Source organism: Pteronotus mesoamericanus, unplaced genomic scaffold (genome assembly GCF_021234165.1).
Source record: "Pteronotus mesoamericanus isolate MK-2021 breed Mesoamerican mustached bat unplaced genomic scaffold, CSHL_Meso_final contig_221, whole genome shotgun sequence".
Lineage (NCBI taxonomy): Eukaryota > Metazoa > Chordata > Mammalia > Chiroptera > Mormoopidae > Pteronotus > Pteronotus mesoamericanus.
Window position 1 is genome coordinate 4916146 of NW_026555092.1, and position 14193 is coordinate 4930338.

General features: G+C 47.6%; 1 protein-coding gene across 7 annotated transcripts; it reads left to right on the forward strand.

Moving 5' to 3' along the window:
• The first annotated feature begins 1494 nt into the window (after positions 1–1494).
• On the forward strand, positions 1495–14153 carry MTFR1L (mitochondrial fission regulator 1 like). Of its 7 annotated transcripts, none has more exons than XM_054571763.1 (8): positions 1502–1593; positions 4482–4635; positions 4735–4858; positions 5362–5466; positions 8461–8570; positions 8751–8962; positions 10152–10479; positions 12135–14153. In XM_054571763.1, the coding sequence occupies exons 3-8, from the start codon at positions 4835–4837 to the stop codon at positions 12238–12240; spliced, it is 885 nt and encodes a 294-aa protein (XP_054427738.1). In that variant the 5' UTR covers positions 1502–1593; positions 4482–4635; positions 4735–4834; the 3' UTR covers positions 12241–14153. The 7 variants fall into 7 exon arrangements, with proteins under 7 accessions (XP_054427739.1, XP_054427738.1, XP_054427737.1 ...); XM_054571765.1 differs by having other exon boundaries at positions 1508–1564; XM_054571766.1 differs by lacking the exon at positions 1502–1593 and adding an exon at positions 3060–3078.
• Positions 14154–14193: the final 40 nt, after the last annotated feature.

The following is a 14193-nucleotide window of genomic DNA, read 5'->3' on the forward strand; positions in this document are numbered from 1 at the left end:
GGCAAGGGAGTGTGGCTGGAATGCTTCTGGGGACTATCTTATCTGTCCCCAGAAGGCTTGAGTGCCTTTCTTAAAATAATTTTGTGATGGACCCCAATAGTGGAACTTGATATATTTAGAATCTGATGCTGTGTTGATAGAATCAAACCCATTTTCTTAGAAGCACAACTCAAGACAAACATTAGGTAGTTGTTTTCTGAAGGACTCCACTTCAGAAAAAAACTTGTGAAGAGAGCGAAGCAGGAAGGAAAAACACTGAGCAGGGATAGAGTCAAAGCCTAGCCTTGGCCTGATCCCAGGGAAAGGGCTCTGGAGTGTAAACCACACCGCAGAGTTAAACCAGCCTTTTGTAACGTGTACCAGTCAGTCACGGACGAAGGGGGTGGAGTAACTTCCCAGGATGGGGCCTCCACTCTTCCTTCCGCAAGGGCAATTTTCCAGAAAAGGGGGCAGCTGTGGGCAGCAGCCAACTCAGCAGCTGGAGGATGGATTCACTGGCAGAGTAAACGGGATCTGCGTGGGGCACCAAGACAGCACCTAGCACTCACATCTGCCATTGCCCAGGAAAGTGAAATCAAAGATAAGCAACAGTTTGCCATCCTGGAAAAAGGGCTGGACCTGGAAGTCAACATCCTTTAAAATATAGTGGGGCTCAGGGACCTCTAAGGTCTCAGGCCAAAACCAGCTACATAATTTGCAGGGTCCAGTGCAAAATGAAAATGCAGGGCCTCTTGGGATTTGCAGGATTTGAGACCAAAGAACTGCAACCAGGGAACCAGGCACAGCCACATGCTGCGATCAGAAAGGGCATGTGATCCAGGTCTGGATGCCATGGACACCAGGACGAGGAAGGTTTGAGCACAAAGAGGGAGTGGGTGAGTGGCCTGGAAGGAATGTGGAAATGTGGGTGGTTCTCTTTCCCAATGCCTCTGAGATCTACCCTACCCACCCGATCACATCATTGAAAATACTGTGTGTATGTGTAATACATAAAGGCTGAAAAAGGAGAAAGCTACAAAGCGCTGGAGGACAAGAGTCAGAGAAGCCCATTCTTGCTGGAAAGAAGGCAGAGGGTCTCGGCCGGTGAGTACGAACTGTAAAGGGGACCAGGGCGATATGCAAGGCAAGCTCTGCGGCCTAAGGATCTGGAAGGCCAGGGTTCTCAAGTTTGCACTCGGGGTGGGGACCGTTGACACCACGCAATCTGGGGGTCGAACAGCGATATAGTCAGACCTCCTACTGCAAAGGTCGGATCGGGACTAAAAGCAGCAAATAGAGACCAGAAGGGTGACATCTCGGAGCTCCGTCCATTTTTATCACGGGCTCTGACAGGAGGGGGCGTGGTCTCGAATGGGCGCGTCCGTCCCCGGGGCCCACACGTGCTGCCGCCCACTGCCCCGCCCACTTAGAGGCCGAGCTCGCCCCGCCTTGAACCTGCCCGCTATCCGAGGGAGCTGGGGGCGCGGCTCGGTGCGCAGCTGCAAAGGATTGCTTCCGGAGGCCAGCCAGCGGAAGTGAGGCCAGTTGAGGCTGGGCGGCCCGCTGTAGTAGGAGGGGCCGTGAGGTGAGTGAGTCCCGGAGCCGGAGTCTTAGGTGAGAGACTAGGACCGAGTGCCGCCTGGGAGGAGGGGGTGCGGCCTCTTGCGAGGCGCGGTGCGGGGCTCGCGGCTCCTGTTCCCGCTCTAGTTCTCGCGGGAGCCGGTGTTGCCCGCCTCATTTGGCAAGGGGGGAAACTGAGTCCCCAAGGAGTAATTGCTCGCCAGAGTCACCCAGCTTCGGTGGCCGAGCAACACGGGAGGCTTCTCGTTTCGGCCGCGGTCCTCAGCTGGCTGGGCCGTCTCTTCCACCTCCTCGCTCCTTCTGGGGCCTGACCCCGGGCCTGTGGGTCCAGGGACCGCCTGGCCGGGAGCGAGAACTTGGCCGACCTTGCCCCTGTCGGGTCAGGCTGTTGCGGGGGAGGGGAGGCGTGTACCGGGCAAGGTCCCCGCACAGGTTCCCCGGCGCAGCCCTGGGCTCAGCAAAGTTCCGCTGCTGAGCACGGCGGCCTCCAAGGGGACCCAGGAGTAATGAGACCGAGCCCTGCCCTGCCTGTCTCCTGCGGGAGACCGTGTGTAAACATGACAACAGCATAGAGAGGGGCTGTGGGAGCGCAGAGGTGGTAAGAACCAAGCGGCGTTGGCGGGGACAGGATTCTTACAGCCAATGACACTGTATGAAGGTGGTGAGGGAGGGTGTGAAGGCTAAGTCGGTGTTCTCGGTGCCCTCTGCTTTCCTTCATTCATTTTTTAATTGGACAAATGCTTACATGCTTGCCATGGGCCGGGCAGGCACTGTACCTAGGGAAGTGTGCCTAGGGAAGTCTCTGCCCTTGGGACAAATGATACCTTACACAGTTAATCATGGAGGAAAGGCAGGGTGATGTGAGGTGAACAGTGAAGGACCTGACTCTGTCGGGGAAGGGGAGGTGATGCTTGAGCTGAGCTCAAGGATGGTTAAGAATGAGCTTTGGGAAAGGGATGCAGGTGTTAGGTGAACAAAGGCAATAGTGTGGGCAAGGCCTCAGAGGCGGTGCTGCTGCCGAAAGAAGGCCAGGGTGGCCGAGGGCGCGACGTCCGGCTGCGAAGTGTGCAGGGGCCAGATCGCAGGCCTTGTAGGCTGTCGTGAGTTTGGTCTACTGAGGTTGGTTCTGGTAGTGGAAGACCTGCAGGAGCCTGGATCTGTAGGGGTTTTAAACAAAGGAACAATGTGACTCGCAGTGTCTAGAAAGATCCCTCTGGCTGATGTGTGAGACTTGGGCCCAACTGAGTCTTTAGAAGCAGGTTCGGAGAGGAAGTGGCTGCAGTGACTAAAGTGAGAAACAGAGGGGAGCATTGTTGTGTGGGACTTGGGTCAGGTACTGACATTCGGCTCAGAGCCTGGGACACACGGGGACTTTGGTGAAAGGCTTGAACTGCACCTAGAAGTTGAACCCATGCAGGAGGCAGCAGGATTGGGTCCAGACTTGAGGTGCTTCCTACTGTCCTGACCACTGAGTGACCATAGACCAGCTTGTTCGTCTCTCCAGCTTCCTTTCCTTGTGTGAGTGATAGCTTCCTTCTTTCCAACTTCCTTTCTCCATAAGTGAATAACTCCTCTCCCAGGAGTGAGAGACTCTACAAGTAAGAGCTTCCAGAAAGTGCTTCTTTGGTAGTCCAATGCACCCCCTGTGCAGAGCCTTCCCCTGGCTCACTAGTTAGCTGTATTTTGCCATGTATATTGCGCACCTGAGGTTTTGTGCGCATTTACATGGATTATACTTGTTATTATACCCGTGGTATGTAACCATTATACCCATGTATGATGCACATTCTTATTTCTCCCTAAAAAATTTGGGCAAAAAAGTGCACAATATACATTGCAAAATACGGTACTTCTCAGCTGGGTGTGCCCAGCCCTCGTGACTTGACACCCAGTTAATCTTTACCCCTTAAACTCTGCTCCTCTAAGACATCTCTCACCTTCCTGTCCCGGGCCTGCGCCATTTTACTGCTTTTCTTCCCTTCTTTTCCCCTCCAAGCTACCATAGGACCTTGGGGCCGGAGCCAAATTCACCTGACCACGTGCCTATTGTACCTTTCTTAAGATAATTATATATTCTTGGCTAGAATTATGTATTCAGGTGCTCTCTCTCCTATATTGTGAGTTCCTTGAGCGCATGCTATGTCTTCCTCTTTCGTTGCCCCTACAGTGCCCAGCACAAGGTGAGTATTGTTAGTGTTTGATGAACAAGGGAATGAGTGAGCTCATTGATTGCATCTGCTCACCATGCAAGGGCAGCTGTGAAGAATCCAGTCAAGAGTGACCCTACCCATCTGTCACATTTTAACAGTTCATTAAGCCCTTTAAAATTCCCTATTTCACTGATTGCTCTGTAAGGTAGTCTAGAGTGACAGCTGTTCTTGTCCTCTTCTTACAGGTGCTGAAACCAACATTTGGAAAGGTTAAGTGACTTGCCTATGGCTACAAAGCCAGTAGATGGCTGAGTCAGGATACAAGCATTTGGCTCTTTTCCTTATAGCCGAATAGACTGAGATTGACTAGAGCAGGCTGTCTCTTCCTCTGTTGTCTATTTTACCTCTCCCCCTATCAGGGGCCCAGCAGTGCTGGGTGGCACGTGCTGGGCTTTTATATCTCATCTTCAAGAATGAATGCTGGAACCCTTGCTGGGCAGCTCAGCTTGTCAGGGCATCATCCTGATACACCAAGGTTGCAGGTTCTATCCCCAGTCGGGGCACATACAAGAATCAACCAATGAATGTATAAATAAGTAGAACAAATCAATGTTTCTCTCTCTCTCTCTCTCTCTCTCTCTCATTTATTCTCTCTGAAAATCAATAAATAAAAAATTTTTTTACAGAATGGCTGTTGGGCTGTAGGTGGTACCTACAGTTTGTCTTTCCCATGAGCTTTTTAACTACCAAAGGGTTCTATTTCATCTTTAGAAGTTTTACATCAGAAAACCAAGGGCCCAGGAGCAGCTCCAGCATTGTCCAAGCTCATGCAATAAGTCTGGAACAGAGCCTTTAAGAGTCTGGATTTGGAAGAGCCATTGCTGGGTGGGGCAGCCTCTTGGGCTGGTTTTCTCCTCTGTGAAATGTAAGAGAATCCTTAGTGTTAGTCATTGCTCTGCACTGCCTGGTTTTGTGGGGCTTGTGTGATGACCATTGAGTCACCGCGGTGAGGGTTGTTTTACAGGGAGGGAACCCTGCTGGTCCTTAAGATGGCCTGATATGAAGGAATCACACCTCCCGACTCCCCAGGCTGCCTCATCCTTCAAGTGCAAGAGCCAACTGAAATGTCAGGAATGGAAGCCAATGTGGTAAGGGACATTCCGGGGACAGCGGTGTGGTGGGGGAGGCTGAGCGTGGGGCCTGCTGAAGTGGGGCTCCAGTCAGTCCTTCCTTTGCTCTGGAGACCTGGCACTGGAGGGAGGCCACCCTTCCGCCCATATACCAGGAAGAACCGGTGATGGTCTTGGGGGCAGTTAAAGAGTCAGTGTGTTTTGTGCCTGCCTGTGCAGAGGGGAGGGAGGGAAGCCCGGATGATCCCTACTCCCAGCTAATTTCTCAATCCTTTACTGGACCCTTCCAACATTACTGTGCCCTGGCGGCAGCAGGTATCCCTAAGGTGGCTTGCCAAGGTGAAGGCTGCCAACTGGGAAACCTGCCCTCACTTATAATTGAGATTTGGCTCACCCCCACAGGGTGCCATATCCCTGGGATCGAGGAATCCAGTCTCCCTGGTAAAGGGGAGTAGGGGAGAGGATGGGGACAGTACTTGAACTCATTTCTGGGGTTGCGGCTGTCGCTCTCTCTGCTCTAGACTATCCCAATCTGGCAAAACAAACCACATGGGGCTGCTCGCAGTGTAGTGAGAAGAATTGGGACCAACCTGCCCCTGAAGCCTTGTCCCCGGGCGTCCTTTCAGGTGAGTGCACTGGGAGAGCAGGGAGATGAGAGGCTCAGAGAGTATGGAAGGATGGTGCTGCTCCATGCTGCAGACTCCTCGGCATTGCCAAGGCACATTGATATCTTGGTCTTTTTTTTTTTTTTTTTTTTTTTCCTTTTGTAAGTGCTTATAATAAATGGGCCCTGGTCACTGTGTCTTCTTGATTGCACACAAACCTGTGACCACGACAGTCAGGTTTCCAGTTTGCTCATAAATTCATAATCTTACATGTTTGATGCCTCTGCTAAGTGACTCAGATTTCATCAAACTCTAGCAATCCAGTTTCTCAGAGCGGGCCACAGGCCCTAACTGAACCCCATCTCCACACTAGCCAGGCCTGTGTGCTGAGGTGTTCGCCTACAACCCTGGCAGGTGCCCACATGGGACATTGAGTGCGGGGTGGGACTCGGAGCTGACATCTGCCTTTCTTTACTAGCTGTAAGACTTGGCTGCTCAGTCACCTATTTTTAGTTTCCCTGAGGCCCAGCCTCTTCTTCCTGGGCAAGTCTGGCCACTCCTTTACTGGGCTGTTTGAGTCTTACCTCTGTGTCTAGGGGGCCTTAGCACCCACTATGCAGTAGTGATTCTTGCCTGGCTGGTGTCTCTGAGATAACCTTCTGCAAAGGAAAATCAGGTAGTATTTATTAGTCCCAGTTGCCTCCCTCAAAGAACTAATGGTTAAGCACCAGCTTGGGGCTACATGCTTAAGGTGCCTGGGGAGCTGGGACACAGAATACTTCAGCTTTTTGCCTACACAGAGAAGGCAGAAATATATGCCCAAAAAGATGGGGGTCCAGGTGGCTACAGAAATGAAGGAGATGAATTTGTATATTAGATGTTGACCTGCAAAATCTGTGTAGGAGCTGGATCTGGAGTTAGAAGTGGTGTCAGCGTTATCAGAGTCAGGAATGGAGTTGAAATGTGTGTGTTGGAAAGTGGAGGGGATGGTGTCCCATAACCCAGATTATCCAGACTTGCCTAAAGGGCATGAGTGGAGTGAGGCCCTAGCTGCCTCAAGCACCAGAAACAAGGGGAAGCACAGCTAGGGTGCATGCGGGACTCTGGAAGTTGCTCCCACACTTGGTTATAGACTCTCTAGTCCTTTGGCCAGATGCTGCTGGGCAGAGCTAATCAAGGACACAAGAGTTAATAATACTCCCACAGAGTAGGTGTATGTGTGAATAATAAAGGCATACCTCAGAGATGTTGTAAGTTTGGTTCCAGACCACCACAATGAAGCAAGTATCACAGTAACCCAGTTGCAATCTTTTTTTATTCATGGAGGTCTTGCCTTCAATTTATAAAAATGCAAAATCTGTGAAGCGCAATAAAGCAAGGTATGCCTATATTAGTAATACCAGCTAACATTTACTGAGCGTGTAGGATATGCTCAGTAAAGTCGTTTAATTGCCATTAGCAGAGCAGTGCTCTAGCTTCCCTAAATGGCCCACCTTGGCAGTAGCTCCTGGGTCAGTAGACATCACTTCAATCCTGCCAGACTCAGGTTCCCTATCTAAAAGCGAGAGCCGTCAACTCCTGATCCATCTACCGAACAATTCGTAGCAGGAACATCTGAATTTAACTCATGTAGAGGTGGGATTTTGAGAAATTACCAGTATCCCTGAATTTGTTGTAAATTACTTTAAATATTACTTAAGGGAATTTTGATTTACTTTTTAATCTACCCATATAAAATATTAAGTTATGGAAAATAAAAAAGGAGAAAGGAAAATAAATTACCTATAATCATATGGTCATGACACAGTAACTTTTAATGCTTTGGTGTAGTTCTTTTTCTATATGTATTTTGCTTTTTGTATTCACACTCAAAATATAATTGAATCCTCCTAATTTTTCGTTTAATTTTAACATAGTGTCACTCAGCCTCTCTGTTAGGGGCTATTTTAAAGAATCTTACTCTATTCCTTTTGTATAATTAATCATGTACCGTTATTTGTTTAAATAGTCAAATTATCAAGTTGATTTAAAACAATGTCGCAGTTAACAGTGTAAATCCCAATTAGCTACAAAGGTATTGAAAAGAGCTAGCCAGAGGAAACTTCCTGTTAATGTAATAGATTATTGATGTCATTGTACCTGTATTCTCACAAACAGGGGACAAGAGCTCTTAGACAGTAGCCATCTCTGTTACAAGGTAACTCTGGCCCATCCCCCTAAAGACGCCTTTTTCTTTAAAAGGCCAGATAATAGACATGCAGTCTGTGGGCAGTAACAGTGTCGCAACTACTCACTTTTGAAGTTACAGCTTAAAAGCCACCACAAACAACACGTAATAAACAAATCGACCCAATTTTTCCAAGAAAACTTCATTGAAACAGGCCCCATTCCTCCTCTAGGGCACCCTGTTTTACTTGGAGGATACAACAGCCTCATAACTGGTCTGTTCACCCTCCCATCTATGTTCCACACAGCAGCAGAGTCATTTTTTTTTTAAGACTTTATTTTTAGAGAGGGAGGGAGGGAGGGAGCAACACCAATGTGTGAGAAAAACATCAATGGATTGCTTCTCACACGTCCCCAACTGGGGACCTGGCCCATGATCCAGACATGTGCTCTGACCAGGAATCAAACCGGCCACATTTCCTTTCACAGGTTGACACCTAACCCACTGAGCCATGCCAATCAGGGCCAGAGTAATCTTTTAAAATCTAAAAACTGATCCTTACTTAAAACCTTCCAGTGGCTATTGTTCTTAGAATCAAAGCTCCTAAATCGCTTTCCAACCTCTTGCAACTCCCCTTGCCTGCACTGTCTGTTCCAGCCATGCTTAACTATTTGTAATCCCACAAAATCTCTTGCTTCTGGCCTCTTATTCAAGCTGTTTCCAACCTAGAACTCTTCCCCTCTCGGAAGCCTTCCTGACACCCAGCGCTAGATTAGGTGCCTCTCCTATGTATTTTGCCCAGTCTGATTATCTCATCACATGTGTTAATGAATTTTGCTTTCCTACAGACCCTGCCCAACATCTCTGACCTGTGTCTGAGGGATGTGCCCCCAGTGCCTACTCTGGCTGACATCGCCTGGATTGCTGCAGATGAAGAGGAGACATACGCGCGGGTCAGGTAGCTGCGGCGTTTCCTCCCGGATGAGGCGGCAGGCAGCAGGAGTGCTTGTGGGGGGCCGAGGGCCACAGCAGTGAGATCTGTGGGCTCAGAATGACTGTTCAGCTTGTAATGGGTAAAGGAATTGCAAAGGGGTGCAGTAGCCAGCTGACTGATATACCCTGACTTTCCCTGGTCCAGGAGTGATACACGCCCCCTGAGGCACACCTGGAAGCCCAGCCCTCTGATTGTCATGCAGCGCAATGCCTCAGTGCCCAACCTGCGTGGGTCCGAGGAGAGGCTCCTGGCCTTGAAGAAGCCAGCCCTGCCAGCCCTAAGCCGCACCACAGAGCTGCAGGATGAGCTGAGCCACCTGCGCAGCCAGATTGCTAAGATAGTGGCCGCTGATGCAGGTAGGAGCCCGAGTCAGGGCCAGAATATAGCGGGCTGTTCCTTCCCCCTGGCTTTTGGACATAATAGTGGTAAAGAAAATGGTCCCTGGGTCAGGGGAATTTGGGCCCAGGACTTGGGTTGCTCTGAGGCCTGACTAGCCTGTAGTACTTCTCGGGTGGTTTCTGTTAGTTATTTTGAGTTGACAGAAACAAACACCCTTTGCCAAGTGTCTTTAAGATGATGTCTTCCGTTAGACCTCAGCAGCTTTCCTTTTCAATATAAGAAATAAGCATCCCCTTTAAGCACCTGTCCTCCCTTCCCTTGTCCTGTCTACCAGAGACCACCTCTCTGTCCCCAGCTTCCCTCCCCCTCCTGTCTGCAGTTAAGGCAGAACACTGGACACGGGTGGGAGTCTGCCTTTACCAGGGGCATGAATTATCAACAGGTGTAATCCCTCAAAAAGCTCAGGGTTCATTTATCCTCATTCCTTTTTTTTTTTTTTTTGCTCCTAGTTAAGCTCAGTCAGCTCCCAACCCTTATCAGTTGGTAGAACACATGAAAATTACGGTGTTCTCTTGGACATCATTATGTATTTCATTCCCTTATTTGGCAGTTTTATAGAAGAACTCACTTGAATTTTCCATTTCTATCTATTGGCTACTTTTTTGTCATCTAGGAGACAAGCTAAAGTAGTAGTTTATGAAAAACCAGAGTGTTTCTTAGAATCTTAGAGGCAATTCCATTAAAACCTGGGAAACTAGGAGGACTGTCACCATTCTATTTTTGTTGCAGAATGCTTCTTCCATTCAGAGTATTCGAAAGAGGGTAGTCTCAGAGCACTACGAGCCCAACTAGGGAAAAGGCCTTGGTTCTGTCATTGTTGTTCCAGTCTAAACAGGGTTGTTACTCCATAGCTCACTGTGGAATGGGAGCTTTTAGGAGCCAAGGCCTTTAGTAGGGGAGCGGGAGGCAGGGGGATGTTCTGCCCTCCAGGAACACTGAAGAGCCCAGTGCTTCTACATCTTGAAATATTGAGGGGGAAGGGTTGTGGAGGAACCTTTCACTGGCTTACAGATACCAACCTGGGCTCTTCCAGGAAGATGAATGTCAGCCCAGAAAAGGAATGTTCGGTAGGCAGGGCTTGTGAAAAGATATTACTGCTGTGTTCTAGCCCCAGTGTCCATCCATGACTATTGTTTTCTCTTTCAGCTTCAGCTTCGGCCTCATTAACGCCAGATTTCTTATCTCCAGGAAGTTCAAATGTCTCTTCTCCCTTACCTTGTTTTGGATCCTCATTCCACTCTACAACTTCCTTTGTCATTAGTGACATCACCGAGGAGACTGAGGTAGAGGTCCCCGAGCTTTCATCAGTCCCCCTGCTTTGTTCTGCCAGCCCTGAATGTTGCAAACCAGAACACAAAGCTACCTGCAGCTCGTCTGAAGAGGATGACTGCATCTCTTTGTCCAAGGCCAGCAGCTTTGCAGATATGATGGGGATCCTGAAGGATTTTCACCGGATGAAACAGAGCCAAGATCTGTAAGTATTTGATAAGGAGCTCTGGGGATCTAGTTACTACTTAAGTCACCGGTAGCCAATAATCTAATAGACAGTACTTACATAATAAGTCCTCAGTAGTAACCATGTGTTACCCCAGTTTGAGGAAAGAGGAACACTTTATATTGGCTCATATTTGTTCAAAATACACCTTACACTTACTAAAGCCAAACCCTAAAACTACAAGCTAAAGTGGATTTCTGGTTGTTTGATAGGAATGATGGAATTTAGGAAATACCTACCTTGAGCAATTCATCTAGCAAAGAAGCCCTCGTGCTCCCACTGGAGGAAACGACCACCTTACACTGTTTGAAGTGTGGTCTGAGAACTGGCGTGGAACACACCAGAGGAGTTTGTTTGCAGGTTCCTGGACATTGAAACATTTAAGTTTGGCGGCCAGAGGCCAGAATGTGCAGATATATTTGTAAATGTAGATTAAAAGCTCTTGTGGGAGGTGAGGGCTCCCTCCTGAGTTGAATTGTTTGAAGGAAAGGTCCTGTTGTGCAAGGGCCCATTTCCCTTCAGAAACCAGAAAAAGCCCAGTGACTTCCTCATTGCTTCCTGGTAGTCAATCCTTTATGGAAGTCACTTTCCCCTTCTCTGGCCGTAGCCAGGTTGGTCTAGGTCATACCCCCAGTTCGTTGGTCTCCTGCACTCTCAAATTCAGCTGCTGCTTTGGGGCTGCCCTGAGTCTTTTTCTTCTGGTTAATAGATTGACTCTCAAATTTTCTTTTACTTGCCTCCTGTCCCATATCAGAGCCAAGCCCCTCCTCCCACTTATGTCCTGGGATCTTTTGTTCCTTGATAATTGGAGATGGGTTAATGATTAAGGATGGGAAAGTAGCCCCACCAACAAAGGGGCAGAAAAATGTGCCAGACTGAAGGCAATTACTTGTTTTTGCTTTCAGGGTTTAATAGTCAATCTTGACCCTTATAAATAGCCTAAGGACTAGTAAAACACCTTCATGGGGATGTGTATGTTTGTATATTAAGTCCACTAGAATTTTAAGCAACTATTTTCCAGATGTCTAGGATGTTCTTTCATGAGATATATGAGATCATTTAAAACTGTCCCAATCTGGAGTTGGTTTTGTTCCCACAGGTCCCTTTTGATGTGAACATTTTACTGCAAATTCTAGATCTCATTAAAAAAGAAAAAATCTCACAGCCCCCTTAGGGAAACACAATAGTAGGTAATCTTCAGAAAACCTTTCCCCTGGAACTAATAAAGGTCAGAATGGCCAAGGATTATTAAGTCACTTCTCACTAAAGGCAGGAGCAGAAGCTTAGCCACCACAGGCTAATTCTAACTGGTTTGATGGTTCTTTACTTTGCCCACATTTTACAGCCATCTCAGGAAATAGTAAAGCATAATAGTTAAGAAATGAGATCTAAAACTAGCTAGCTTGGTTTTGGACTCTGGAGTCACCACTTACTGGCTTAGTAGCTTTGGGAAAATCGTATAACCTTTCTGTGCTTCAGTTCCCTCATTTGTAAAAAGAGGATGGTAATAGCACCTGCCTCATACAATTGTGAGAATTAAGTGAGATTATATTCAGACATGGAACACTCCCCAGGACAGCATAAGTACTCAATAAATTAAATTATTACTAATTAAGCTGCTATTGTGTCTCTAGGAACCGGAGTTTATTGAAGGAGGAGGACCCTGCCGTCCTTATCTCTGAGGTCCTAAGAAGGAAGTTTGCTCTGAAGGAAGAAGATATCAGTAGAAAAGGAAACTGATACCACTCAGCTCTGCAAACTCAGTCTCATGCTCCTGGAATTCCTTCAATAGCTGCCTTCTTCACCGCAGATGTTTCTGCCTCTCCATTAGAAGTTTCTGCAACAGTCTTGCCGAAAGCTAGAACTTGGACCGAAAGAGCTGGCTTATGTTTCCCATACTTCAAACCTTAGCAGAAGCTAAGGCCTGTTTGAGCTGAGGTACCTGTTACAGGTAAATATATAGGTTGGAATGTTTCAGTCTAAGGGCTGAGCCACAAGTTTCTGGTTTTTCCCTGCCCCTGTGTGACTTAAAGGTCCGGAATGACTGACTTCACTGCATTAGACCCCATAACTGGTCTCACTGGACACTGCACCCAGCTGTCACTTACTTTCAGCAGCTTCCTGGCAGCAGAGTCAAGGGAGCTCTAAATGTTTATGTACATGGTCACAGGGCAGGACAAATCTTATGCTGCTCCATCACACACCGGCACCAATGCCCAGCAATCACCCTCTCCCCTATCCAACACCTAGAAGTAGAGGTCAGGCCTCTGAACGAGCTGACACTTGGGCTGCTTCTGGGAGGCCTGGGCTGTTTTTTTTCTTAAATATATTTTGTAATACTGTACAACCAAATCTACCCTCCAAGGCCCTGGGGCCTCATTGGTTCCACTGACTGAACTGTTGCTCTTCTGTGGACTTTAGTTTAAGCCCAGTAGAAGAGAGAAATGGGAGGGGAAAGAGAATACCATCTTTCTTCCAGGCCCTTGACTTCTCCTTTGTGTTGGGACATGGTTTGTACCCACACCATGCATGACTCAGACACCCTCAGGTTCCTTTCTCTACAGTATGTATTGTGTGTGTTTGGGTTGAAGCACTACCTGACATTAAAGGAAGGATTTGCAGAGATACTGCATTTGCTGTGTCCATCTCTGAGTGATAATCCCCTGGTGTCCCCTACAGATACAGGAAACATGTTATTATAGTATATGGACTTTCATTAACAGGATCCTGGCTTCCCCCCTTCCCTTATAAGGTCCTGCCTCTAGACGGAAAAACTTTCCTCAGAGACTCTTGTCCCTTTCTATACAGAGTTTGCCCATAGCTCTTAAAGTAGTTCCATCTTATAGCTTGTAAGCTTGCCCCCTAGGAGCCTTGTAGGTTCCACACCTGCATCATGGGAAACTGCTACCTGGTGGATAAAATCTTGGGTAGAACACAGGTCAAATTAGACTCCTTTCAGATCAGACCCCCAGCAATGATAGCATATAACATTAAAAAGTACCTTTTTCAAAAATAAAATTGGTAATGTTTTAATTACCATCAGAGCCAGCTTTGTAAGCATTTATTTGGACTCAGTTTTACAAAGGGAGTTCTCTCCCACTTTGTAGTAGAAGAGTACTATGGTCTCATCTAGATTATTATGTAGCCCAGGCTTTTTAAGGGAAATTTAAACAATATATAACTTTAAAATGCTATAAGTTACCACAAAAATAAAAGTTAAACTGCCAACATTCTACCCTCTACCTATCTCTCTATCCTCTTGCCCCTGTAGACCCAGGTCAGGGAGATGTGACTTACCACTCCCAGTGTCAGGAATAATGGTTCCAAGCTTAGGCTGGGTATGTATGATTACAGCCAGAGGTTAAAAGTATACACATCTATAAGAGGCGATGTCTCCGTTGGGTATCTGAAAGGGCAAAGAGGTGGCTCGCTGCAGGATGAGTAACAGGCTCTGTTGTGGAGGGATGAGGACCTGCCCTGCCTCCTTGGTGCTCACCATAGCTTCGTGCAGAAAATTTACCAGTCACCCCTAATTCAAGGAAAGGCATGATGCCAACTATACTGTCTCAAATGTCACCACCTGCTTTATTTACACAAAATGTTCAGTAACAGCAGCTTCCTCCCACATTTCCCCCTTACCCAAACATACTTCCCCCGACCCCTCCCTAAGATATTTTCCTATATCTGTCATTT